General features: G+C 41.1%; 1 protein-coding gene across 3 annotated transcripts in view; it reads left to right on the forward strand.

Annotated features, from left to right (window-relative positions):
- suco (SUN domain containing ossification factor) overlaps positions 1-27744 on the forward strand; it is a 125060-nt gene that overhangs the window by 52098 nt on the left and 45218 nt on the right. For 2 of the 3 annotated variants that reach the window (XM_073063591.1, XM_073063594.1), the window contains exons 7-14: positions 3048-3168; positions 5286-5407; positions 7291-7358; positions 16025-16132; positions 16599-16704; positions 21218-21238; positions 22982-23037; positions 24778-24869. In XM_073063591.1, the coding sequence (XP_072919692.1) occupies positions 3048-3168; positions 5286-5407; positions 7291-7358; positions 16025-16132; positions 16599-16704; positions 21218-21238; positions 22982-23037; positions 24778-24869 (694 nt within the window). The remainder of the gene's footprint in view (positions 1-3047; positions 3169-5285; positions 5408-7290; positions 7359-16024; positions 16133-16598; positions 16705-21217; positions 21239-22981; positions 23038-24777; positions 24870-27744) is intronic. The other variant, XM_073063593.1, reaches the window with a different exon arrangement.

Genomic DNA, 27744 nt, shown 5'->3' on the forward strand with positions numbered 1-27744 from the left:
CAATTATTTTGTTCTCCACACCACACCTCCCAAAAAAAGTACAAAGGCCACCTCCAGACTGAGATCTCTCATGCTGCTGCTGGGTCGTATTACTTTTTTCCCCTTTACCATCACCACTCCCCACATACCTCTGGTGTCTCACACCTCCCACTGCCCCTCATTTTCCCACTTCTCTCCTCTGAGCCCCTATTCCTCTCACCTGACTCCTCCAACCCTCTACCTTTTATTGATCTCAGCTCCAATCCCTGCCGTATCTTCGCTATTACTTTTGACCTTCAACTCTTTGAGGAAGAATGCTGTGTCCTTAGTACGGGCCTTATTGTTATGCCCCCTCTACCTGCGGTTCAATAAGTTCTATGGTCACAATGATGTAAGCTCTTCCATCACTTCTGTTTCAGAGCCTACTACTTTGGCAGGGATTCCCCACAAATCACCAATGAGTCCTTCAGCCTTCTTCCACCTCTTGGACTGTGCACTCTGGATCCTTTCATTTCTAGCTGCAAAGAGGACATTAATCATCTCAACCACTCCCCCTCTCCGATTCCAAACTTGCCCCCCGAATGCACTGCTCTCCACTATGAGAGCATTAATCCCAACCTTGCCTTCAAGCACACTGGGTGACAGAGTCAAGATCCCCAAACCTAGCTGCCCTGCTTGGTCCATTGTTTCTCCCAGCTCCTGCTCCACTGAATTAGTGTTCTTCTATCTCTACTCCCCTTGTTCTTCTTGGTTCAGTCCTTCCCATCCATGTCTGTGATGTTTTGCCTGCTGTCCACCACATCAGGTACTTTCAGATCCCCAGCCCTGAATGCCTCATTTTCACCATAGATGTCCAGTCCCTGTACACTACCATCCCCCCGACAGGAAGACCTCAGAACTCTTGATGACAAACTCTTACCCTTTGCCACCATCCTCCCCTATTTGACAGATGTTTCCTAACCTTAATAACTTTGCTTTCAGCTCTTCCCACGTTCTCTCAAACAAGCATGTAGCTATAGTGCCTGCATGGGTCCCAGCTTTTTCATTGGTAACATTGAACAAGCTATGTTCAATGCTTACACCAAGAATGCTCCCCAACAATTTCTCAGCTACATTGACGACTGCATTGGTACTGCTGCTTGTACCATGTGGAGCTCAGCAATTTCAGCAACTTTGCCACCAACTTCCATTCTGCCTTCAAATTCACTTGGTGTCACCGTCCTTTCATAGATGCTACCAAACCTGCTGAGCTCCTTCAGCTTTTTGTGTGTATTGCTTTTGAAAACTCTCAGCTTCCAACAGTAAAATGAGCCAATATTAAAATATCAATGAAATGGGTTATGAATTAAGTTTGATTAACAACTTTAAGATAATTTCATAATTTGTTTTTGTGGGGTATTCTTCAAATTGTACAAAGGCAAGTTTGTCAAAGTTTTTAATAACTACAAACAAATATTTGTGCAGATGTTAATTGCTGAAATGTTATCCATTCTGAAATATTTTTCTCTTTATCATGTCAGTTGAGAAGCCCGATATTAACCAGTGAGAAATTGGCTGTTATTTTTTTTAAGTAGTTCAGAAAACATTCCTTGAATACACTTGGTAATGTTTGATGAATTGAGTTGAAAATTTGTTTACCACAAAACATTGTCATTCAACACTGGGTTAATTGACTGAAAGTGACATGTCTCCAAAAAATACACAAGACACTTGTGCCTTTTGAGTTTTTCCAGCAAATTTGTGATTTAAAAAAAAATCTTTAAATGTACCTGTTAGCACTGCTATATCTTGGTTTCAGCTTTATATTCTTAATCAAACTAAAACTGTTTTAGATTGATTCTACTTGGAGTTTGTGACCACTTTCAAAAGCAAACTCTGATGCTATATTACCTTTTAAATGAATGAATATGTTAAAAATTGTGTGATTTTTTTTTTTTTCCCCACCTTAAGGCTGACAGTCCTTTAAGTGTAGTTGAGCAGGAAGATGAAGCAGGCGTAGATCTTGGTGACCCTTGGGTTTGGTTCTGACATTCATTGGAATCGTGACTAAATTAGTTTTGATCATTTGTCAACTTTCCTGACTGACTTTTACAAGCCTCAATTCTTCTAGTTGAAAAGTTTGATCTTGAATGTATTTGATGACTCTGCCTTCATGGCTGTCTTGGATAGAGAGAAAAATTAGTGGTCCTCTGAAAGAAGAAATTGCTTTCATTTGTCTTATCCTGAAACTATGCCTAGTCTTTTTGACTTTCCCCAACAGGGAAAACAACTACTGTGCATCTACCTTGTTTAGTTCCCTTGGAATTTTACATCTTTCAATTCTTGTTCTTCTAAAAATTCAGTGAGTATAGGTGGTCAAAACTGCTTCGTCCTTCCTCTTTAGACAAACCTTTCATTTTAAGTCAATTTAGTGAAATGTCAGCCCTCAATGCTATTATACTTGCTGTAGCACTTGGTATTTTCAATTTTTTTGTTTAATTCAATTCGACACTTTTATCTAGAAATTTTGTTAGATTACCAAAAGTTGTGAAACCAGTTTGGAAACTTGCTTGACAAGGAATTAATACTGTGACTGTCAAGCAATTGATAGGCAGCAACTTAGCTGAGTGGGGGAAGGGGAGGATTGTTGTGAAGGGAATTTATCATCTTGAAAGAAAAAATAACAAGTGGTTGGAGAAACGCAGTTGGTCACTCAGCATCACACTAGAGTTCCTTCAGCAGCTTCAATAATTTTTCTTCAGTTTCCAGAGTTTGCATTCTTGTGCATCTTCATTATACATGTGTTATGTGAGGGTTATTTGCCAAGAGGCAAACAAGTTTCAGTTGGTGGGAAAGGTTTCAGATTTGTATCTGAAAATTGTAAACACAACTTTTTTTGGTCACAAATGGAAGGTATTGAGTTTGGAGTGCATACAGACCTCGGAGATGCAGCAAAGTACTGAGTAAAGGTACTCACGTTCTTGCAAAAATTTTGTGATTGAAACAACGGAGCATTTTTTAATTGGTCAAGTGACAATAATAAATGCAAGATCATATGAATCTGAACTTTTGTTTTTTGACCCATATAGAATACTGAAGTTCCAAGAGGAGTAGATGCTGGAGATTCTTCGATTGCACCTAAAGATCCAGGAGATATTCCCTCATTTGATGAATGGAAAAAGAAAGTCATGGAAGAAGAGAAGGAGAAAAGTAGGCATTGAACAATCATTGAGAGATTACCTGAGAATATGAACATGTAGGAGATGTCGTAATGCTACAGTAAACAACACACACACAATGCTGGTAGAACACAGCAGGCTAGGCAGCATCTATAGGGAGAAGCAATGTCAACGTTTCGGGCCGAGACCCTTCGTCAGGACTAACCGAAAGGAAAGATAGTAAGAGATTTGAACGTAGTTGGGGGAGGGGGAAAATGCAAAATGATAGGAGAAGACCGGAGGGGGTGGGATGAAGCTAAGAGCTGGAAAGGTGATTGGCAAAAGTGATACAGAGCTGGAGAAAGGAAAGGATCATGGGACAGGAGGCCTCAGGAGAAAGAAAGGGCGGGGGAGCACCAGAGGGAGTTGGAGAACAGGCAAACAACTAAATATGTCAGGGATGGGGTAAGAAGGGGAGGAGGGGCATTAACAGAAGTTAGAGAAGTCAATGTTCATGCCATCAGGTTGGAGGCTATCCAGCCGGTATATAAGGTGTTGTTCCTCCAACCTGAGTTTGGATTCATTTTGACAATAGAGGAGGCCATGGATAGACATATCAGAATGGGAATGGGACGTGGAATTAAAATGTGTGGCCACTGGGAGATCCTGCTTTCTCTGGCGGACCGAGCGTAGGTGTTCAGCGAAACGGTCTCCCAGTCTGCATCAGGTCTCACCAATATATAAAAGGTCACACCGGGAGCACCGGACGCAGTATACCACACCAGCCGACTCACAGGTGAAGTGTCGCCTCACCTGGGAGGACTGTCTGGGGCCCTGAATGGTGGTGAGGGAGGAAGTGTAAGGGCAGGTGTAGCACTTGTTCTGTTTACAAGGATAAGTGCCAGGAGGGAGATCGGTGGGAAGGGATGGGGGGGGGGGGGGGGACGAGTGGACAAGGGAGTCGCGTAGGGAGCGATCCCTGTGAAAAGCAGAAAGGGGGGGGAGGGAAAAATGCGTTCGGTAGTGGGATCCCGTTGGAGGTGGCGGAAGTTACGGAGAATTATATGTTGGACCTGGAGGCTGGTGGGGTGGTAGGTAAGGACAAGGGGAACCCTATCCCGAGTGGGGTGGCGGGTGGATGGGGTGAGGGCAGATGTGCGGGAAATGGGAGAGATACGTTTGAGGACAATCGAGGAGGCCATGGATAGACATATCAGAATGGGAATGGGACGTGGAATTAAAATGTGTGGCCACTGGGAGATCCTGCTTTTTCTGGCGGACCGAGGTTGGAGGAATAACACCTTGTATACCGGCTGGGTAGCCTCCAACCTGATGGCATGAACATTGACTTCTCTAACTTCCGTTAATGCCCCTCCTCCCCTTCTTACCCCATCCCTGACATATTTAGTTGTTTGCCTGTTCTCCATCTCCCTCTGGTGCTTCCCCTCCCCACCTTCTTTCTCCCGAGGCCTCCCGTCCCATGATCCTTTCCCTTCTCCAGCTCTGTATCACTTTTGCCAATCACCTTTCCAGCTCTTAGTTTCATCCCACCCCCTCCGGTCTCCTATCATTTCGCATTTCCCCCTCCCCCTCTACTTTCAAATCTCTTACTATCTTTCCTTTCGGTTAGTCCTGACGAAGGGTCTCGGCCCGAATCGTCGACATCGCTTCTCCCTGTAGATGCTGCCTAGCCTGCTGTGTTCTACCAGCATTTTGTGTGTGTTGTTGTTTGAATTTCCAACATCTGCAGATTTCCTCGTAATGCTACAGTAGTAGTTCTAATGACCTGGGTTCAATTCTGACCTCTGCCACTCTGTATGTGAAGATTACTAATTTTTTCTTGAATTTAATTGTTTTCTCCTCCTAGGTGCTCAGAATTAGAAGAGTTGCTACATTCTCATTGCTTGTTACTCGGTCACCTAGTTAAATGCTTATTTGATTCCTTTTACAACTTTATTCCACATTATTTGCCATAAAGGATCTCTAGATTTAGTGTTAATAATTTGTATGTTGATCAACCCTGATCTAAGTACACGCTTTGTAAACTTGCATCTGTATTCCTGTACTCATTCAAGAGAGTACATTTTCCATAGCCTTAAATGCAAATCCAAAGAAAGGAGAATAACCTGGATTTTATAAATAAAATAGTAATGGCCAGTTTTCTTTCAGGTCAGTCATTGCATACTTCTAGCAGTGGGCTTCATTCTGGAAAAAAACTACAGAAAAACTTCAACAACTATGCCTCTGTGGAATGTGGAGCAAAAATTCTGGCTGCTAATCCAGAAGCAAAGGTATTACGTATTTTAATCAAGGGCTATTTTTCCCCCACTTGTAGTAAGGATGTTTTCTATCATGTTATGGCTCCTTTTTAGTGTGTTTCTGTTGAAACATAGAATTCTGAAATGCTAGGCCTGTCTGTGTTGGTGGTGGGTTTACCCTGTCTTTGTCCTTCAACCATTATCATTTACCACATTAAGGATATGTGTGCTTCCTCAAGATCGCACTGAACCATTTAGGTTGTGCAGTGCAGATTAATTTCTTTTTTTAAAAAAAAGCTCAAAAGTACTTTTCAGATGAGGAAAAGAACATTCTCAAAGTAATATTCAATCTGTTTGACTAACTGGGGCCGGAATGGAAATTCGAACCTTCAAGTATTCATAATTTCTGATGAATGTGGTCATCTTGATTGACATTGGATTTTTTTACCAACCAAGTTATGATCAATTGTGATGTTGACATGTCTTTGAAAGGAAGGACCTTGAAAGTGAATAACAAATATTAATAAGTCACATAAATGTCTGTGCTAGCGTTTATTGTTCCTTGCAATTGGCAGTTTCTCAGTGTACTTCGCAAGATTGAATATTTAGTATGGTGGATGGGATCCCAATCAGTCAGGCTGGTCTGTCCTGAATGTGTTTGATCAACAAATGCTATCAGAGTTGCATTCATCCAAACAAGTTGAGAGTAGCACATTGCTCTTGTGATACACCTTATCAGATTGTAGAAAGGCCTTTTTAAAAAGTCAGGAACTGAGTTAATCATTACACAAAGTCTAGCCTCTAACCTTGGTTGCTGGTCAAATTAAACTTCTGATTAATTATGTTTAATGTGGCATCTCATGAGTGGTCATGCAATTGAATGTCATGGGGAGATGTTTGGGTTCCCATTGGAGATGGCTATTACCTAATAAGCATGAATGCCACCTGCCACTCCTTTAGTCAAGCCATGAAAGTGTCTGCGTCTTGCTGTATTCAAGCATTGTCTATGGCGTTGTGGTCAACATTGAATGTTGACCAGTCAGTCAGTGGTGTGCATTTACTTTTCTGACCTAATGAGCGACAGAAGATTTATGAAATGTTTTAATATGTTTAAGCTTTATGCATTTTCTAATGAACTCCTGCAGTAATGTCCTGGAGCTGAATTGATAGGCCTGCAAATAACCATTGAAGGTGGAAAGATATGGATTAATTACTGATGACCAATTTTTGCAAAGCTTGTTAATGAAATGGTCAGTCTGGTGCTTTCTTGATCTCTGGTTATTTGCTGCTGCTTTTTGGAATTTAGTTGTATTTTTTGTCTGATTGGATCTTGCTTATAATGAGGTCCAGTTCTCAGTGTGTTGAATTAATGGAGCATGATACCATAGCTGACTAACTCTTTAGGATCGATTGGGGAAATTCTAGGTAAGATTTAATCTGTCTTGGTTTTACAGGACTGGATGTATCTATGCTGTGTTCCATTTTGTAAGGTTGCTAACTGTTAATAGCTGTATTAGAACAGTGAGTACTAGAGTAAAGCCACTGGCACAATACCTAGGGTGTTTGTTTTTGAGGTTTGCTATATTCGGCATGCTCAGCTTTTTGATATTAAGTGTTGTGAATTTAAATGATTTGAAGATTGGCTTTTTTGCCAATAAGAATATTAAAATATTTAAAAGATCCACCATTTCCTGTACCAGTGTGATTTAAGACAAAAGCAATGCTGTATGTAGCATTCTGTTTTTTTTAAAAAAAAGCAAGAGTTTGTTTCTGCTTTTGAAATGTGAAAGACAAGTAAGGTTTAAACTTGGCTTTTGCATTTCCTTTTTGAAATTTCAAATAATGGAGTATTTGTATTTAGCAATCTGTATAAACATTTCAATACTGATTGTGTTTATTACAATTTTGACTTTCAGAGCAATTCAGCAATTCTGATGGAAAATATGGACTTGTATATGTTAAATCCATGCAGTGCAAAAATTTGGTAAGTAGTAAACTTGAGTGTAAAAATGCTCGTTAAATGTTTAATTTGTTTCTTGATGCAGGTTATACACTGTAATAGAATGTAATGAGTAGAAGAACAATATTACACATAGCATGACTATAAGGCATGGGAGCAGAGCACTGTTCCCTTAAGCTGCACGGGTGTGTGGCTGCGCAGTAAATGAAATGCTTCCTTGCACCTTGCCTTTGTTGCCATGCAGCTGTAATTTTGAATTTGAAATAATGTTAATATAATTTTGAAATTTGGTAATATAACTGCAGTGCCCTTTAATTACATGTTAATGAATATAATCCATAACTTTTCACAAATGTACTATGTCCTTTACTTTGAAACATTTTAGAACTGAATTTCCTGCTCAGAGCAATGGTTGATCTGCACAGCTTTTTAAAAAAAAAAGATCAGAGAGAACGTTAGCACAAATTAAGCCATTGGGCCCATTGATTTTGCTTCACCATTGGATCATGGCTGATTTATTATCCTTCTCAACCCCATTCTCCTTCCTTCTTTCTGTAACTTTTGACACCCTTAAATTGTAAATGTCACTTCACTCCTTAAGAAGGAAGGGAGGGAGGCACAATACAGGAAATTTTAGGCCAATTGGCCTGACTTCAGTGGTTGGCAAGATCTTACAGTCCATTATTAAACATGAATTCAAACCCACTTCTCCCACACTGATCTTTGAGCTATGCATTTAGTCTTGTCGTATTAACCCAGTGTAACGCCCTGGTTAAAATTTTTGCTGCAGTGCTGTAGGTATTTCATTTTAACAGTTCTTAAAGAACAGTCTGTTCTGCTTTCAGCCTGTTTGGGTTTGAGCTGAGATAAAGGGCTTTATTGTTCAATTTAGGAATGTGATGTCAGCCGATCAGGATGGTGGAATTGGGAGAAAATTCTAGAGTGCTAGGTGAAGAGGTTTTTTGAGGGACACTGGTGTGGGTTGAGGTCTTTGGCAGGAACTGGGAGAAGATTGGAGGGAAGATAGATGGCTGAGGATGCCATCCCTGTTGTGCAAGGTGCCTTTGTGCAGATGAATGGCTTCAAGGAGAAAGGATCAATACTCCTGTGGGAGAGTGCATTGTAGAGATGGATTGATAGAAGGTGATGTGTGCTTTCATGCAGACTGAGGGTCCAGTGTTTGAGTTACGAACAAGTTCAAGATGAGCTCCAACTTGTGTGCATGTTTGACTGTTTAATTATAATGAGCCTCTTGTTTATTTAATAACTCTGGTTAAGTTAATGTTCATAAATATACTTTATAATTGTATGCAGTGTACGATCTGTTATTTCTTGCTGACTACGCGATTGCGGGGAGGGGGCAGTCAGTCATATAGCATTCACACAAATCAGAGTTTAGATGGGCGAAACATCCCAACCTCACGGTTTTGGCAGGACCAAAGTCGTATACACCCTTGGCGCCCAGTAAAAAGGGGTTTCACCTGTATCAATGGGACATGGCTCAGGTAACAATCCAGAGATTTATGTTTTTGAGTCTGTTTTAATTTAGTCCCTAGCTGCTCAAATTCCCTCAACAGAACCTTTCTTTGTACTTCCTATGTCATTGGTACACGCAGACCATAACTGGATTCTTTCCCTCCCACACCAAATTCCTCTGCAGGTCAGATGAGATGTTCTGAGCCAAGTGGCCAGGCAAACAAAGAACCTAGCAGCAGAGAATTGTCTATTCCATTGATTATACTATCTCCAATTACAACTTAATTTCTCTTTCTTTCCCCGCACCCTCTGAACCATAATCCTTCCAGCAGCCCCTACTCTCATCCTCACAGGGAGCAACAATGTCAGACCTGTTGGGCATGAAAGTGTCTAAGTAATTCTTCTACTTTCCCTGATGGGTCACAGTGTTCAAAGCTTAGATTTCAGATCATCAGCTTCAAGCCTGAGTTCCTCAAATAACACTTGCTCAAATGTGATCATCAGAAACCACAGTTGGATCCACCGGCTCCCACATCATGCATCACCTAATCCTGCATCCCTAGTTGTGATTATTTTTTTTTTCTTTTAATTAACTAGAATATATATTTAAAAAATCCATACCTGTTTTTACCTACTGGCTTGTGCGATTCTTGCCAAAGTGTCCTCAAACCTCAGACTTCTACACTGACCCACAATGCAATGGCCAATCTACGATGGATCTTATCTGCGCCTGTTCTCGCAAAAGTATCTTAAGCTAAAGCCTCAGTTTCCCCACTTTAATTCTACTCTCATATTGTGACCATTCCCACATGGCTGTTTTGCACATGGCTGTTTTTTTTCATTTCTTTATTTTGGCTCAAGCGTAACTTGTACGCAACAGGACTTGTTCTTTTTGTATCACTAATTTTTATTGCAACACCAACAAATTACATTCAATACAACCAGTTGCCGATTGCATTTTGACTGTTTAACCCAGCCACTCCCCCAACCCTCATCCCCACCCCCTTCGCCACCCACCCCAGCACCCTGACAAACCCCCGCCACCACTATCCCCCTGCCACCCTTCTCCCCTCCACCAACCAACTGAATAGTAGTGCATATACAGACAGTGCATTCCTATTTTAACAGAAGATCTTTTAAGTTAGATATCAAATTTGTCCACATTAAGATTGTGTTTGGTTGTGCATCATTTACTCTTGCTGATGATAATTCCAGGTAAGAAATGTCCAAAAAGCTCTGAAGCCAGTGAGTACTGGAAATATCATGAGGAGGTTTCCAACACAGGACTATAATCTTCTTAGCTGCAGTCAGGCCTGCCAGCCAGTTTTTGCATGTTTTTTTCCGAAGGGAAAGGTGGAAGTCATCATTTAGAAGATGTACAGTGGGGTCCATAGGTAATTGTACCCCTGTTAGTTCTGTAAGAGTACTAATAACTTTCCCCCACAAACAAAAAAACCCCTGGACATTCCCATACAACATGTATAAAAGAGCCAACAGTTCTGTGGAGGCAAAATGAGCAATATGGGTCAGGAACCAGTCCCACTTGGTGTCTAATTCTCAGTGTTAGATGTGCTTTATGACAAAATTTCAAGTGTATATACAGATGATTTGCGCTTTTCGAAGCACCGGCAGCATTATCCCAAATTGCATCCCAGTCTAAGTCTTGTCCTAATGCAGATATGTCCCTATCCCAGGCTTTCATTCCTGATGTGGGCATATATTTCTGGAAGTTTAGTTTCTCATAGATAAATGACACTATCTGTCTTGGAGCACTCTGTACCAACTTAAAATGGGATGGTCCTTTAAATCTGACCCCCAGGGAACCCTGTAGGCTTTACAAGCTGATCTTACTCTAAAGTAGAAGAGGGTGTTTATCAATATTATATCAAGATACCGGTTCTTAAAAGCTAAGGATAGTACTTGCTGCATTAATATCTTGAAGAGTAGTAATATCTTTATCCTCCCAAGTTCTGTTAGTGAATGGTTCTCTCCTCCCCCCCCCCCCCCGATAGAAAATTATTGTTCCATAATGGAGATGATTTGCACCATACGCGTTTAAATTTTAGGGATTTTTCTGCTGCTGTAAACACTTGTAGCATATGGGTTAAAATTGGACCATAATAAAAATCACATTTTTTGGTAGACATATCTATAAGCAGCAAGTCCTTCAACCTTATTAGTTCTATTAGCTCTTGTTCTATATTTTTCCATGACAAAACTTTATCCTCCTCCATACAATGGCTAAGACTTTTTAATACAAATGCCCAGTGATACAGTTAAAAATTTGGACATGCCAATCCCCCATCCGACTTTTTGAATTGTAGAGCTGACACTTTATATTTGGTTGTTTACTGTTCCAAACATAGCATCATAGTAAGGAGTCCAGTTTTTGCCAGTATCCTGCTAGAGGCGCAAGTGGGATCATTGAGCTGATAAAATTAATGCGGGGTAAGATGTTCATTTTAATGACTGATAGACAGGCTGGGACTGATACTGGCAGGTGTCTCCATCTATAAATATCTTCTATTTTTTTTTCAAAATTAAAGAGTAATTTGTTATAGCCACAGATGATGGGGAAGTATTAACTTTAATATCCAAGTAGAGGACCTCATTTGTAACATTAATCTGGGGAGGGAGAGACACCTTACTTTTATCTGTATTACCGTAGATTCCGGATTATAAGCCGCTACTTTCTTCCCACATTTTGAACAGCTTTGAACTCTGCGACCTTTAATCCAGAGCGGCTAATACATGGTTTTTTTTCATGCCGCCTCGTAAACATTTTGCCTCGTAACAGTAGACCAATAAAATTGATGAGTAGTTCACAGAGGTCCAATGAAATTGTACGATAAATCAAGCGCACTTTCACAATTAAATTATTGTAAATCAGTCATTTGTACTCACCCTCATCAACATGGAAAACACTCGAAGAAAAGCATTGTGCTGCCTTTATGGCAGTTACTTAGTTTATAATATTTTCGCTTAGTAATTCATTTGTTAGTTAAAGTTAGAAGTGTTTTAACTATATTTGTTTTCTGTACTACATCCCGGGATGCTATGACGTCACACCCGGTTTCGCCGCGTCTTGTGGGATACCGGTTTGCGATAAATGGGAAGGTGGGGGCATTACGCGAGCTCGTCAGACCCGAGCTCGTCAGACCCGAGCACGTCAGACCCGAGCTCGTCAGACCCGAGGAGCTCGTCAGACCCGAGGAGCTCGTCAGACCCGAGGAGCTCGTCAGACCCGACGAGCTCGTCAGACCCGAGCTAATCAGACCCGATCGCGTTACGCGAGCTCATCAGACCCGAGCTAATCAGACCCGATCGCGTTACGCGAGCTCATCAGACACGAGCTCATCAGACCCGACTAGACCCGATCGCGTTACGCGAGCTCATCAGACCCGAGCACATCAGACCCGACTAGACCCGATCGCGTTACGCGAGCTCATCAGACCCGATCGCGTTACGCGAGCTCATCAGACCCGATCGCGTTACGCGAGCTCATCAGACCCGAGCTCATCAGACCCGAGCTCATCAGACCCGAGCACATCAGACCCGATTAGATCCGATCGCGTTACGCGAGCTCATCAGACCCGAGCACATCAGACCCGATTAGACCCGATCGCGTTACGCGAGCTCATCAGACCCGAGCACATCAGACCCGATTAGACCCGATCGCGTTACGCGAGCTCATCAGACCCGAGCTCATCAGACCCGATTAGACCCGATCGCGTTACGCGAGCTCATCAGACCCGATTAGACCCGATCGCGTTACGCGAGCTCATCAGACCCAAGCACATCAGACCCGATTAGACCCGAGCACATCAGACCCGATTAGACCCGATCGCGTAACGCGAGCTCATCAGACCCGATTAGATCCGATCGCGTTACGCGAGCTCATCAGACCCGATTAGACCCGATCGCGTTACGCGAGCTCATCAGACCCGAGCTCATCAGACCCGAGCACATCAGAACCGATTAGACCCGATAGCGTTACGCGAGCTCGTCAGACCCGAGCTCATCAGACCCGATTAGACCCGATCGCGTTACGCGAGCTCGTCAGACCCGAGCACATCAGACCCGATTAGACCCGATCGCGTTACGCGAGCTCGTCAGACCCGATCGCGTTACGCGAGCTCGTCAGACCCGATCGCGTTACGCGAGCTCGTCAGACCCGAGCTCGTCAGACCCGAGCTCGTCAGACCCGAGCTCGTCAGACCCGAGCTCGTCAGACCCGAGCTCGTCAGACCCGAGCTCGTCAGACCCGAGCTCGTCAGACCCGAGCTCGTCAGACCCGAGCTCGTCAGACCCGAGCTCGTCAGACCCGAGCTCGTCAGACCCGAGCTCGTCAGACCCGAGCTCGTCAGACCCGAGCTCGTCAGACCCGAGCTCGTCAGACCCGAGCTCGTCAGACCCGAGCTCGTCAGACCCGAGCTCGTCAGACCCGAGCTCGTCAGACCCGAGCTCGTCAGACCCGAGCTCGTCAGACCCGAGCTCGTCAGACCCGAGCTCGTCAGACCCGATTAGACCCGATCGCGTTACGCGAGCTCGTCAGACCCGATTAGACCCGATCGCGTTACGCGAGCACGTCAGACCCGAGCTCGTCAGACCCGATTAGACCCGATCGCGTTACGCGAGCTCGTCAGACCCGAGCTCGTCAGACCCGAGCACGTCAGACCCGATTAGACCCGATCGCGTTACGCGAGCTCGTCAGACCCGATTAGACCCGATCGCGTTACGCGAGCTCGTCAGACCCGATTAGACCCGAGCGCGTCAGACCCGAGCGCGTCAGACCCGAGCTCGTCAGACCCGAGCGCGTCAGACCCGAGCTCGTCAGACCCGAGCGCGTCAGACCCGAGCTCGTCAGACCCGAGCTCGTCAGACCCGAGCTCGTCAGACCCGAGCACGTCAGACCCGAGCTCGTCAGACCCGAGCTCGTCAGACCCGAGCTCGTCAGACCCGAGCTCGTCAGACCCGATTAGACCCGATCGCGTTACGCGAGCTCATCAGACCCGAGCACATCAGACCCGATTAGACCCGATCGCGTTACGCGAGCTCATCAGACCCGAGCTCGTGACCCGAGCTCATCAGACCCGATTAGACCCGATCGCGTTGCGCGAGCTCATCAGACCCGATTAGACCCGATCGCGTTACGCGAGCTCATCAGACCCGAGCACATCAGACCCGATTAGACCCGATCGCGTTACGCGAGCTCATCAGACCCGATTAGACCCGATCGCGTTACGCGAGCTCATCAGACCCGAGCTCATCAGACCCGAGCTCATCAGACCCGAGCTCATCAGACCCGAGCTCATCAGACCCGAGCTCATCAGACCCGAGCTCATCAGACCCGAGCACATCAGACCCGAGCACATTAGACCCGATCGCGTTACGCGAGCTCATCAGACCCGAGCGAAAACGCTGCTTTTAAGTTAAAGGCGATCAATAACTTTTCCTGGTAGGCTGCAGTATATATATTTTTACCAGTCGCTAGGAGATATTGGAATGTTGTTCGTGCTGTTCAGTAAAAAAGTATATGCAACGTAATTTGTGTTACCGATACGTATGTATATTTAAAAGTAGCCGTATTACAGGCACGGTTCGAAAAAAAGCATTTGCAATATATATTTGTTTGTTACCATATGGATTTAATTAAAAGTTAAAAAATGCTCACGTGTAATATCTTTCTGTGTAAATATCTCATATTACAACGTGGGACACCTGCGGCCGAAAATCCGGTGCGGCCTGTACAAGTAAAAAATTGATTTTATTTCTAAAATTAGAGCCAGCGGCTTTTAATCAGGTGCGCTCTGTAGTCCGGAATCTACGGTTATCAGCATCAGTGCTGATTTTGATGGATTAACTTTGTATCCTGAAAGAAATCTAAATTGCTTCAGTGTTTTTAAAACATAGGGGGGTGTTTCTTGAACATTTGCCATATAAGTGTCGTCTGCGTAAAGTGATATCAAATGTGATGTTGTACCTATTGTAATAGGGGAGATCAGAGGAGAGTTTCTAATTAAATTTGCAAGCAGTTCAATAGATATAGTAAAAGTTAAAGGACGGAGGATCTGATTGTCGTGTAGCCCCGTCCTATGTCAACATGTCCAGAGGCCACAGTTTAAGAATAAGGGGTAGGCCATTTAGAACTGAGTTCAGGAAAAACTTTTTCACCCAGAGAGTTGTGGATCTATGGAATGCTCTGCCTCAGAAGGCAGTGGAGGCCAATTCTCTGGATGCTTTCAAGAAAGAGTTACATAGAGCTCTTAAAGATAGTGGAGTCAAGGGATATGGGGAGAAGGCAGGAACAGGGTACTGATTGTGAATGATCAGCCATGATGACATTGAATGGCGGTGCTGGCTCGAGGGGCCGAATGGCCTGCTCCTGCACCTATTGTTTATTGTCTATTGTCAAATAAATCTGAGAAACCTCCTCCCACACACACCCGGGCTGAGGGATTCGCATACAGTAAATCATATTGATAAATTTATCACCGAACTTAAATTCTTTTACAACTCTCCAAAGGTATGGCCATTCAAGGCGATCGAACGCTTTTTCAGCATCTAGAAATAGCAGGCCGCAGGCAGGATTTTGTGTTGCACTCAGTATGTTTAAGAGTCGGCGAATATTATCAGATGTGAGACGTCTCCTGATAAAGCCTGTTTGATCTGGGCTAATTATTTTCTCAACTACTGTCTCGAGTCTACTGGCTAAGACTTTGGAAAATATCTTGAGGTCGGCATTTTTCAAGGAGATTGGGTGGTGATTGGCACACTCCAAGGGGTCCTTACTGGGCTTAGGTATAACTGTGATCAGGGCTGTGTTTAGATCTCTATGGAAAGCACCATTTCCAACAGCATAATTTAATGTTCCTAACCATACTGGTCCAAGAATATTCTAAAGCGCTAGGTAAAGTTCTCAGGTATGCCATCTATACCTGGCGTACAACCCTTACTTGTAGCTTTAACTGCTTTGAGTAGCTCATCCAGGGTAATAGGAGAGTTTTGGTGTCCTCTGACAACGTAGGGAGGTCTAATCCACTAAAAAAAAATCAGTGAAGTCATTCTTAGAAGGAACTGAGCCACTTATATACAGTTCTTTAAAGTAATTCTTGAATGTGACTTATTCTTTTTAATGGTTCCTGCTCTATCATAGATCTCTCTCGTTACTTCAAATAACAACAATACAGCAATATTTCATTTTCTTTTTGTAGGTTTGTAATTGAGTTGTGTGAGCCCATTCAAGTCAGGCAGCTTGATGTTGCAAACTTCGAGTTATTTTCATCCTCGCCAAAGGATTTTCTAGTTTCCATCAGTGATAGGTATGTTTTATGGGTATTTAATGGGGTTATTACAAAATTTTTGTTCAATATAAAATCAGTGTTTGTTCACCTTAAATGAAGGTGATGTAATTAACTCCTGTATACATAAATTCAACTTCATTTAACTTCAAAATTAGGATGCCAGATGTTAAAATTCTGAGGCAAAAAAAAAACAAATGTTGCAAGTAGTTCAGATCAAAACATATCTAGAAAGTTGAGCAGGATTAACATTTTGGGTTGCTGATGTTTTGTTAAAGGTACTAATTGAAGGTGAGAACCCTGGGGGGAAAAATCTTCTTTGTCCATGAATGTTGCTTAAACTATTTACAACATCCTTTTATTTTGTGCAAAAAGTGAGTGATCTTTTTCTGCTTGAAGATGAATTTTGTGCTGTGCAGCTAAAATCTAACTTTAAATGGTTTTCTAAGTACTTAACCACTATTCTGGTCACTTTTATTACTTTCAGGTATCCTACTAATAAATGGGTTAAACTCGGCACATTCCATGCTCTGGATGAGAGAACAGTGCAGAGCTTTCCTTTAGATGAGCAAATGTATGCCAAGTATGTCAAGGTAAAAGTATATTTTGTTTTCAGAATTGGAGCAAATGAAATAACTAGCACTTCAATACTGCTTAGTTCCACTAGTTTCAGGAATACTTCATAATGAAATCAAATATGAAGTATTTTTTGTTTTTATGAATTTTTGGCAATTGTAGCCTATGCTATCTGCTTGATCTTGCAGTGGCATTCTCATTATTTGAGCCAAGCCATAAATAGTACTCAAGCTACTGTGTGTAAACCTATATGCTTTATAAAATATGTCTTGAACGGTTATATGCACTTCAGTTCTAATACCCAAGAAATCTTCCAGCATAGATTTGCTACAATATTTTCGAATGGTTCAAATCATTCTTTCCACCAGCTTGTGTTAGATAAATCTTGCATAGCCAGAAGGAGCTCCAAAATAATTAGTCTGTCCTGAATTTGGACATTTACTACTTTTTATTTAAACAAAAATATTCATGTTGTGTGATCTTTGAGTAATCTTCCAAGTTTACATTGCAGTTGGTGCTTGAGACATATGAGAACTAATGAGTGTGAACAGCCACCTTGAAAGGATGTCTAGGAAAAGCTAATAATTCATTTTAGTTTTCAGTTGTAATTATTAATGATTAAGGATTCCTTGAAGCAACCTTCTCCCAACATGTGGGCTTTAAGACTGAAGTGACCTTGTATGGCAAAACATGTGTGAATCCAATACAGTTTGACTGGGTTTGTTAGACTTGATCTGGATTGTCAGTGTGGGAATGAGTATATGTAAAACCCTGAAGTGGAGACTGCAGGAAGGCTGTTGAGGTTTATTTTCATGCTCACCAGGTACTGAAATTTATAATGTAAATGATATACCAGAAGAGGCTTACAAGAAGTGAACTACTTAGTTCAGCAAAGATGTTTGTACAGCATATTGCATGTATGTCAAATATGTCAAATGACTTGTACTTTAAGATGCAATTGTGAATTGTCTTTTAAACTAATGTTTTGCATCTGGAAAATATTTTCCAGATACCAGCTTGATAATAGGTACTTTTGTGGTTGCTTCATTATATGAGTGTAGGAAAATATTTTGTGGTGAACCTCACTATGATATTTTCATGGCAACAATGCCTTAAGATCATACAACATAGCAGAATCAGGCCATTCGGCCTACAGAGAGTACTCGTGACAATCCATCATGGCTGATTTATTATGCCTCTCAACCCCACTCTTCTGCCTTCATCCCATAACATTTGACACCCATACTAATCAAGAACCTATCAATCTAATGGCCTGGACTCCTCAGCCACCTGTGGCAATGAACTCCATAGATTCACCACCCTCTGGCGAAAGAAATTCCTCCTCATCTGCTCTGAAAAGGTGCCCCCTCTCTTAATGAAGCTGTGGCCCCAGACTCCTCCACATCCACTCTTATCTAGGCCTTTCACTATTTAATAGGTTTCAATAAGATTCCCCTCCACCCCATTCTTCTAAATTTATGCGATGCAGACCTGAATCCATCAAATGCTCCTCAAATGTCCAGCCTTTCATTCTCAGGATTGTTCTCATGAACCTGCTCTGCATCCTCATTGCTAGCAATCTTTTTTTTTAAAGGGGTCAAAACTGCTCAATACTCCAAATATAGTCTGATCAATGCCTTGTAAAGCCTCAGCAATGCATCCTTTTATATTCTAGTCCTCTCAAAATGAAGGCTAATCTGCTCAACATGGGAGTTAACATTTAGGAAATCCTGCATGAGGACTCTCAAGTCCCTTTGCATCTGAGTTTTGAATTTGCTCCCTTTAGAAAATAATTGTTGCCTTTATTCCTTCTACCAAAGTGCATGACCATACACATCCCTCCACTATATTCATTTTGCCACTTTGACTATTCTCCTAATGAGTCCTTCTGCAGACTGCTTGCTTCCTCAACATTTCCTGCCCCTCCACCTATCTTGTATCATCTACAAACATTGCCACTAAGCCATTAATTCTGTCATTCAGATTATTAACATATGAAGTGAAAAGTAATGGGCCCAACACCGTGAGGAACACCGGTAGTCATTGGCAGCCACTGGAAAAGACCCCTTTTATTCCCACTCTTTGCCTCCTGCTAGTCAGTCAGTGCTGTCCATGCCAGTATCTTTCCTGTAATACCTTGTGTTTCTGTCTTGTTTAGCAGCCTCATGTGCTGCACCTTACCAAAGACCTTCTGAGAAACATAGAAAATAGGTGCAGGAGTAGGCCATACAGCCCTTCGAGCCTGCACCGCCATTCAGTATGATCATGGCTGATCATCCAACTCAGAACCCTGTACCTGCTTTCTCTCCATACCCCCGATCCCTTTAGCCACAAGGGCCATATCTAACTTCCTCTTAAATATAGCCAATGAACCGGCCTCAACTGAGAATTCCAGTAAACAACATCCACTGACTGTCCATCATGCCTGTTATTTCCTCAGTGAATTCTAGCAGATTTGTCAGGGAAGATTTTCCTGAAGGAAACCATCTGACTTTGGCCTACTTTATCATGTGCCTCCATGAAAGATCATCCCTAATGAACTCCAACATCTTCCCAACATCTGAAGTTAGGCTCTAACTGGCCTGTAATTTTGTTTCCTTTACCTCCTTCACTTCTTAAAAAGTGGAGTGACATTTGGAATTTTCTAGTCCTCCTGAACCATTCCAGAATCTAGTGATTCTGAAAGATCATTGCTAATGCCTCCACAATCTCTTCAGCTACTGTTTTCAAAACCCTGGGGTGTAGTCCATCTGGTCCAGGTGACTTAACTACTTTCATATATTTCGGTTTCCCAAGCACTTTCTCCTTAGTAATAGCAGTTACATTCACTTCTGTGCTCTGACTCTTGTATTTCTGGCATACTGCTGGTGTGTTCCATAGTGATTCAGAAGATTCATAGTGCATTTATTGTCAAAGAATGTATAAATTATACAACCTTGAGAGTTGTTTGCTTATAGGCAGTTGCAAAGCAAAGAACCTGAAAGAACCCAATTCTAAAAAAAACAATCCCTGCAGAAAAAGAGGGAACAAAATGAAACAAATCATGCAAATTTGAGGAGTCCACAGACCATTTGTGCCAGTGTTAAAATTGTTTGAACCTCGCACTAGGACCCAGGCCCTGCCACGGCGTATTGTTCCAGGCCTAGATGTCGCTGCCACAGAACCCGTTGTCGACCTCTCCAAATCAGCTTGGTGTCCAGAGCGATTGAGCCTTGCCCGACTCTCGATACCCTGCCTATCTTGACTATCTGGGCTGGTGTTTGGACAGCTATTGTACCTTGCATTAGGATCTGGGCCTTGCTGCTGCGAATTGCTCCAGGCCTAGAGCATGCTGCCCAGTAATTTGCTGTGAACCTGGATTTCGCAAACAATGGGAGCGGGTAGCAACAACAGCATTCCAAACCAAATTGCGTCCTTGGATCCAAATCCCCGGAGCAGCTCAGAGCAGGCCCAAAGCCACAATTCATCATTTGCTGAAGAAGCTGTTCTTGACCTGTTCAAATTGGCTTGGCACAGAACGATCTGCTCTCACGTCTGGGTTAGTTAGACAGACACTGGAACTTCTCCGTCCCATCTTCTCCCCTCTTCTCCCCTCTGAATCATCCACTCCAACCAGCAGGGTTCTAACTCCAAGTGCATCGATGTTGCAGCGCATCAGCAGGACACATCTCTCAAATTTGCTTTGCTCTCACCTCGCCTCTTTGTTTGCGGTGATAGTTTACCACATTTTACTTAAGAAAAAAATAGTGTTAATAATGTTCTTGATTGAATTCCTTTGTTCTCAAACCACCAGTAAGCTGTTGCATGTCTTCAGTAGCACCATCTTAAACTGGGCAGGATAAATACTTCAGCTCATCTGCCATTTCTTTGTCCCCCATTACTACATCTGCAGTGATTTTCTGATGTCCACTCTCTCCCCTGTTTATATATGAAAAAATCTTTGTATCCTCTTTATATTGTTGGCTTATATTTATAGTGGTGAACAAATTCATTTTTTCAAATTCATCTGGTTTGCCAGCATTGACATTGTTTTGCTGAACTAAAGACTGTAAACTGTAGATTAGCACCGTTTTCTTTTTTCCTGTCCACACTTGAAGGCATGAGAGCTTTTGTGGTGAACTTCCAATTCTGTGCTGCTGTTATCTTTTTAGCTGAAATATAACCCGAATCATTGTGAACTTTTTTTGCCTTGTGCAGCTGAAGTCATTCAATGTGCAGTGCCTTTGTTAATAGTAAAATTGAAATTAATAAAGTGTTAGAATTATTCTGTAAGGTTGTATTTGTTAATCTTTAATCTTGTTAGATTTATGGAAGAGTTCGATAGATTTATGGATAGATTTGGAAGAGTTCGAAGTACCCGGACAATTTTATTTTGTTATTTCCCCAAGTTCTTCAGATGGCTATATTTGGAGAAAGACTTGGAAAATATTTGCCATTTAATGGTACTCTGATATTTTTGTAAAATGTAGTGATCAATGTTGACAGTTACTTCTCTTACTGACATCTTTTTCTCCCTTTCTCTTGCTTCAGATGTTCATCAAATACATAAAGGTTAGCATGAATAAAAGTTAGTCATGGATTGGAAGTTTCCTTTCTGGAGGCACTGCCAGCATGCATGAAGCACCACATTGCATGCCTTTACTAATGAAGTCATGTGCATTGGCAAAACTAACCAAATAAATCATACTTTTAAATGCAGAACCTCTCCAATTGGGAAAATTTAGTGACTGGGATGTTTGTCCACAAATTTTCATTAACTATTTTGAGATCCTTCATGAAGTTTGGTGAAAATCTTATTTATATGACTGGAGTTGCAGCATACACAAAATACTTCTTTTGTGGAAATGGGTGACAAATTTTGGTGTTATTGTTGCTTTCAATTATTACTCGTATGCAGGTTTAATCAAATTTTATTTTCCTGTTCAATCTAGTAAAATCCAATTTTCCGGTTAATGTAAAAAGTGACGTCTTGCAATTCAAGTCTAGTCTTTAAAAAGAAATCACTAATATACCTGAAATTCCATTTATTCCCCCTCTTTTCCTACACAATTGGCTAAATAAGTAATCTTCTGTTTCTTACTGTGGGAAAAATCAATACTGTGGATTGTTTTGCTCTTTACAATGACTGTAATAGCATAAAATTGGGTTGTCACTCCTAGTTCTAAGTCTTTTATTACAAAAGTGATATTTAGATTTTTGATTGTTTAAAATTGTCTGAACAGAAAATAAGTTTGAGAAAATGACAGCTAGTGCTGGTAAGTGTCTCCAGACCAGAGCATTGTTTCAATACCTATTAGATTTTCATCAAACTTAAACTCATATAGTCACTTACTAAATTTTCAAAAGGACTCTCTTAAAAACTATTAAGACATCTGATTTATACTTTGGTAACGTTCAAGAATGATGTTTGCAGCCGTATTCTCAACACTGTCCTGTCTTGTTAGTAAGGAAGCAGATTTCTTTTACAAAACAAATTCTTAACCTGAATATGTTGTATTATGCTAGCTTATTAATGATCTCATTAATAGAAAAATGTGTGGTTTTGCCTGTAATTCTGTGTTTGAAGTGACTCATGATAAGCCTTAAAAAATAAATATTTGTTTGTAATAATAAGCTGATCTCCATTGTATGCAGTTTTCATTGAAGCCTTGATGTGTTGAAAGTTTCTTTCATGCAGATGAAGTTCTAATCACTTAGCAATAGATGCCTTGTATTGTTCAGGTCTTGTAGCTTTGAATTAATTTTGGACTTATTTTCAGTGTTTCTTTCATTGTTAGCATTTGTAGTGGATGATTGACATCAGTTGCGAAAGCCATTAACTCATTGCATGAGGAGTTTTAATTTCTAAGCATCCCTCTATTTATATGCAAGTAATACTGTTGCTTGACTTGGGTAAATATACACAGAATTGAGTGTTCATTCATGTGTAAGTAGCTTTTTAAAATTCTTCAGAATATATTTTTCTATATAGTTAATTATTAACTGCATATTACATTATTATTATATGTATTATTATACATATTACATTATTACTCTGCATATTTATTACATTAAAAGTTGTAGAATTGGTTATTATAAACCTGCAGATTTCCAGTATTTACAATATCTTTCACAAATTGCACTTGAAAGGTAGCAACCCAGCACTTCCTCAGCTCACCGGAGCATTTCTGTTCTTTTAAATTCTTGTGTGGTTTTACTTCTGATTAATGACTTTTCTGAATTTATCGCCAGTTTTCTCCTAACTTGAACTGTTGAATGTTGCCTCATATTAATTCAGTATTTGTTCTTTTTTAGGTGGAGTTAGTTTCACACTTTGGATCAGAGCACTTTTGTCCCCTTAGCCTTATAAGGTAAATTTGTAGTGAGATTTACAGATTGCAGAAGTCGGTGTTCCCTTTTCAGTAAAGTAAATACAACAACCAGCCTTTCACCTTGTGATTTCCCCAAAACCTTGTGCTAGAATGTTATTAGAACTATTATTTAATGTATCTGTCACTGGCAATTGCTGAATTGAAGTTGGGGTAATTCACTGTATGTAGTATTTGTGTTTTAGTATTGTCCTTCCTGCTTTTAAAAGTCAAGTACAATATATAAACGAGAGATGCTGCAGAAGCTGGAAATCTGTAGTAACACACAAAACACTGGAGGAACTTTGCAGGTCAGGTAGCATCTGTAGAAATGAATCAACATTTCAGGCCGAGAACTTTTTCAGGATTGGAAGGAAAGAAGGCAGACACTAGAGGGAAGGAGAATTAGCAAGAAGGTAATAGGTGAAGCCATGTGGGGTGGAAAGGTAAAGGGCTGGAGAAGAAATAATTTGATAGGAGAGGAGAGTGGACCATGAGAGGTAGTAAATAAAGGACACCAGGGGAAGATGAGATAAGCTTAGCAGGCCAGAATGGGGAATAGAAGAGGAAATGGGAGGGAAAAAAACTTACCAGGATGGGAAATCGATGTTCATGCCATCAGATTGGAGGCTACCTAGATGGAATGAGGTTTTGTTCCTCCACCCTAGAGTGGCCTTATCTTGATAGAGGAGGCAGCCATGGACTGGGATGTCAGAATGGGAGTAGGGATAGAAATCAAAATGGTTGGCTACTAGAATATCACAGAGCTGAGGAGCCTGACAAAGCAGTTCCCCTAACTTACGTTAGGTCTTACCAAAAAAAAGGAGGCTACATCGGGAGCACTGGATACAATAGACTACCCCAGCAGATTTGCAGGTGAAGTGTTGCCTCACCTGGAAGACGGAGGCCCTGAATGGAGGTAAAGGAGGAGGTATACGGAAGAATGGGCAGGTATAGCATTTCTCTAAACTGCACAGATATATGCTAGGAGGGAGATTATTGGGGAGGGATGAACGGGTGAGAGTATGACAGATCGCAGTGGAAAGCAGAATGTGGGAGGGAGTGAATGATGTCTTTGATGGTAGATCCCTTTGAAGATGGCGGAAGTTGTGGTGGAAGGGAACCACCGTTCTTTGAAGGAGGAGGACATCGCTGTTCTGGAAAGGAATGACCCATCCCGGGAACAGAGCAGCAGAGATGAAAACACTGAAAAAAGGGAATAGCATTATATAGAAAAGTTTAGCCAATCAAAAGAAATCAAACAAACACTGCCTGATGTGTCATTAAGTTGAGAATTATTCCAACAGTCTGGACTCTAGAAGAGAAATTACGCTGCTTTTCAACCAGCCTGTAATTTACTGAATTGGCAGATTTTTAAAAACTGTTACCTATTGTAAATCTCAAAAGCTGGGCTGATTTTTGGAGCAGTCTTTCTACTTGCAATGCAAGGCATATTATTGAAATATTACCAAAATATAAAGGCTGATAAACCTTGAAGGATTGGGAGCTGGTACTTGCAAGTGAAACTACAAATCCAAAAATCAAAAGTTGAAATAGAAGAACTGAATGTTGCTATATTTAAAAATGGCTTCATCAAAGTTGGACTATAATACTTCAGTGTAACATTTTAGAGGTAGTATCATGGAGATGAAATAAATAAGCACTGGACTGAAGGTAGGTTTCTCTATGTACTGATGTAATTTTCCACTGCTTTCAAAATAACATTGAACATTTTTGTGTTAGGGTGTTTGGTACCAGCATGGTGGAGGAATATGAGGAAATTGCTGATTCTCAGTACAATACAGAGCGTGTAGAATATCTTGATGAAGATTATGGTATGGATGTTTTATTGCTATTTTTGTAAATATTGCTTTGAATCTTGAAGATATCAAGTAAAGTAGTTCTCAGTTTCTGTGCATTGTACGAGTAGCTTAGTCCGTAATTACAGCATACTGCTTTAGATAATTCTAGTCTGAAATGGAGATAATGTCTTAACATAAGCTTACCGACTTGTATTGGTATCTTGGTAATGCTTCCTGCCACATCACAAATTGCTTTCCATGACTACTCCAATACACTTCTCAGTATTCCTGCTTTATTTTGTCCATCTGATGATGCCACTTTTCTGACCAGTACTTCAAATATGTTTTCTTTTTGTCCTCTCAGCCAAAGATTTGTTATTAATAAGTTTGATTGGATTCATTATAATCCTGTATTTTTGCTCTAACTTAGGTGTTTGTCTTGGCTATCCCAGCCTTGTCCTCATCCCATTACCTTGCTCTGTGCTTTTCACCTCTAGCTTCTGCATTTCCAGGTGAAGGGACATTTATTTGTGCTGCTTCAAATTTACTGAACTGCAGTTTACTTGCCGTGTAGTCACTTCTACTTTGTATTCAATTCCGTGTTTCTTTTTAATTTGTTATTTGTCTTTTTAAATCTCCATCCTACAGCATTCCAACCTTTATGCTGTTTCTTACACAATGCAAATGCAACTCAATGCAGGCTTGAGGAATAACATTTCTGCAAAACTACATCACTATTTCTTAAGTGTTGAATACAATAAGTATTGACCATCATTAATATTTTCTACTTCATATTTCCACCACCCATAATATTTTTCCTTAGTGATTTCAGATTCTGCTGTTCCAATTTATGTCTCCCCAAATTGATCTTTTGTTTCTTGTTCAATTTCTACTCTTGTCTGTACTTACCCATTACTGCCCATTTTGTTATTTGTTTCCTGTTTTAGCACTTTAGCACGGGCATTTCGTTTTGCTTAGTCCACAGCTGTTCACTACTTATTGATCTGCAGGAGGCAATAAAATACAAGGTATATCGAAGTGTGCAGATGATAGCGGAATTAGCTAGAGAGGAATGTTGTGATGAGGACCTTCCCATTCTGCAGTGGGATATTAAGGATTTGAGTCATTTGGTGAAAATATGGCAAAGAGAATTTAATACTTCCCCGTACTTGCTATCACATTCTGGCACTCATCCTCCTTCCCCTTCTCCCATGGTCCAGTCTTCTCTCCTGTCAGATTGTTTCTTCAGCACTTTACCATTTCCACATATTACCTTCCTGCTTCTCACTACTTCTACCCTCCCTCACCCACCTATCTTCCCTTTCATCTGGCTTCACCCATCGCCTTCTAGCTTGTACTCTTTCCAGTCCTGATGAAGAGTCTGAGCCCGACTCTTCCTGTAATGCCCTGGTGAAGAGTCTTGGACCAAAACATCAACAGTTCATTCCCCTCCGTAGATGCTATCTCACCTGCGGAGTTCCTTCAGCATTTTTGTGTTGCTCTGTATTTCCAGCATCTACAGAATCTCTTGTTTATTTCTAAATTGATATCCATTTCTGATAGAAGCTTGTTTATGGTGTTTCCATTCTGTTCCATCTGATTCTTCAGCACACTCCATAGTTTATTAATAATGTAATCTTTCCCTCAAAGTCTGTAACTTTGCTAATGAACTGGAAAATAACATGCTTCTTGTATTCTGTACAATTTGGATGCTGTTTCTGTAGTGTTTATTGAAAGGCATATTTGGAATTTTAGCAATGTGTAATGATCACACAGACTGAATACATTAAACATATACAACAGAAACACAGAATCTGTGTAGCACTAAAAATGCTGGAGGAACTAAGCAGGCCAGGTAGTAGCTACATGAAGAGGAATGAACTGTCAACATCTTGGGCCAAGACTTTTCATCAGGGCATTAAAGGTCTTGGCCCAAAATGTCACCTGTTCATTTCCCTCCATGATGCTGCCTGACCTGTTAATGTTCCTTCAGCGTTGTGTATGTGTTAAACAAAAACCTGTTGGACCATGCTCATACTTGAAACAGTCTCTTAATCTATTTCATCCATGTTATTTAAGATAAGTTGCAGATCTGTTCTGTTTTTATGTAAAGAATCAAGACAATATGTGATAAAAGCTGAAAACTGGGAGTTTTTTGACTGACTCTCTGGTTTCCGTTCCTATGCAATGTTCCTCTTTCCACCTGCATTTTTCCTTTCATTTTATCTTGCCTGCTCCCTGAACAAGATATGCCAATTTTTCTTTCACTGGAAAAAGCAGAAAATGTGGTAATAAGGTACCTACTTGTTGGAAATGTCAATCTGTCTTTTGCTTTTGAGTTGGGCTTCAGTGCCAAAATTTAAAGTTATGAGTAAATAATACTGGTTCCAACTTTCAGCTGTAGGCCACGTGTAGTGGCAGGAAAGTCTTTGTGATATGATATGCCTTGCATATTGCAGTATATTAATTGTATGACATTGAAGTTTAAAATTCATTGATGCGATTAGTAGCTGTCTGCTTGCTGTATACACAGTGGCGTTTGAAACTTTACTTCACTTTGTCAACTTTTAATGGTTGGTTCAAAGTGACCAAGATCCATTTCGTGTACCTGTAAGGAAATAAATCTTGGAGCATTGCTCAAATTTCAAAATCTCAGTCTCCTGTATCAAAAGAGAACCTGGACATATGGGATGTCCTAAATTAACATTCACTGAACTCTGCTGATTAAGTAATTAATCCATGATGAATCATAGACATGAGACAATACTGACCTTATTTGTTCTGTGTCGTAGCCACACAGATGTGTCAAAACTAATATTACTTTTCAAGTGTTGTAGCAGAGGTCCTCTTGTAATTAATATTAAGAAATTTGTTAACACAGGTTGGCAAAAATACTGATTCACAAGAT

Source organism: Hemitrygon akajei, chromosome 12, assembly GCF_048418815.1.
Source record: "Hemitrygon akajei chromosome 12, sHemAka1.3, whole genome shotgun sequence".
NCBI classification, from domain to species: Eukaryota; Metazoa; Chordata; class Chondrichthyes; order Myliobatiformes; family Dasyatidae; genus Hemitrygon; species Hemitrygon akajei.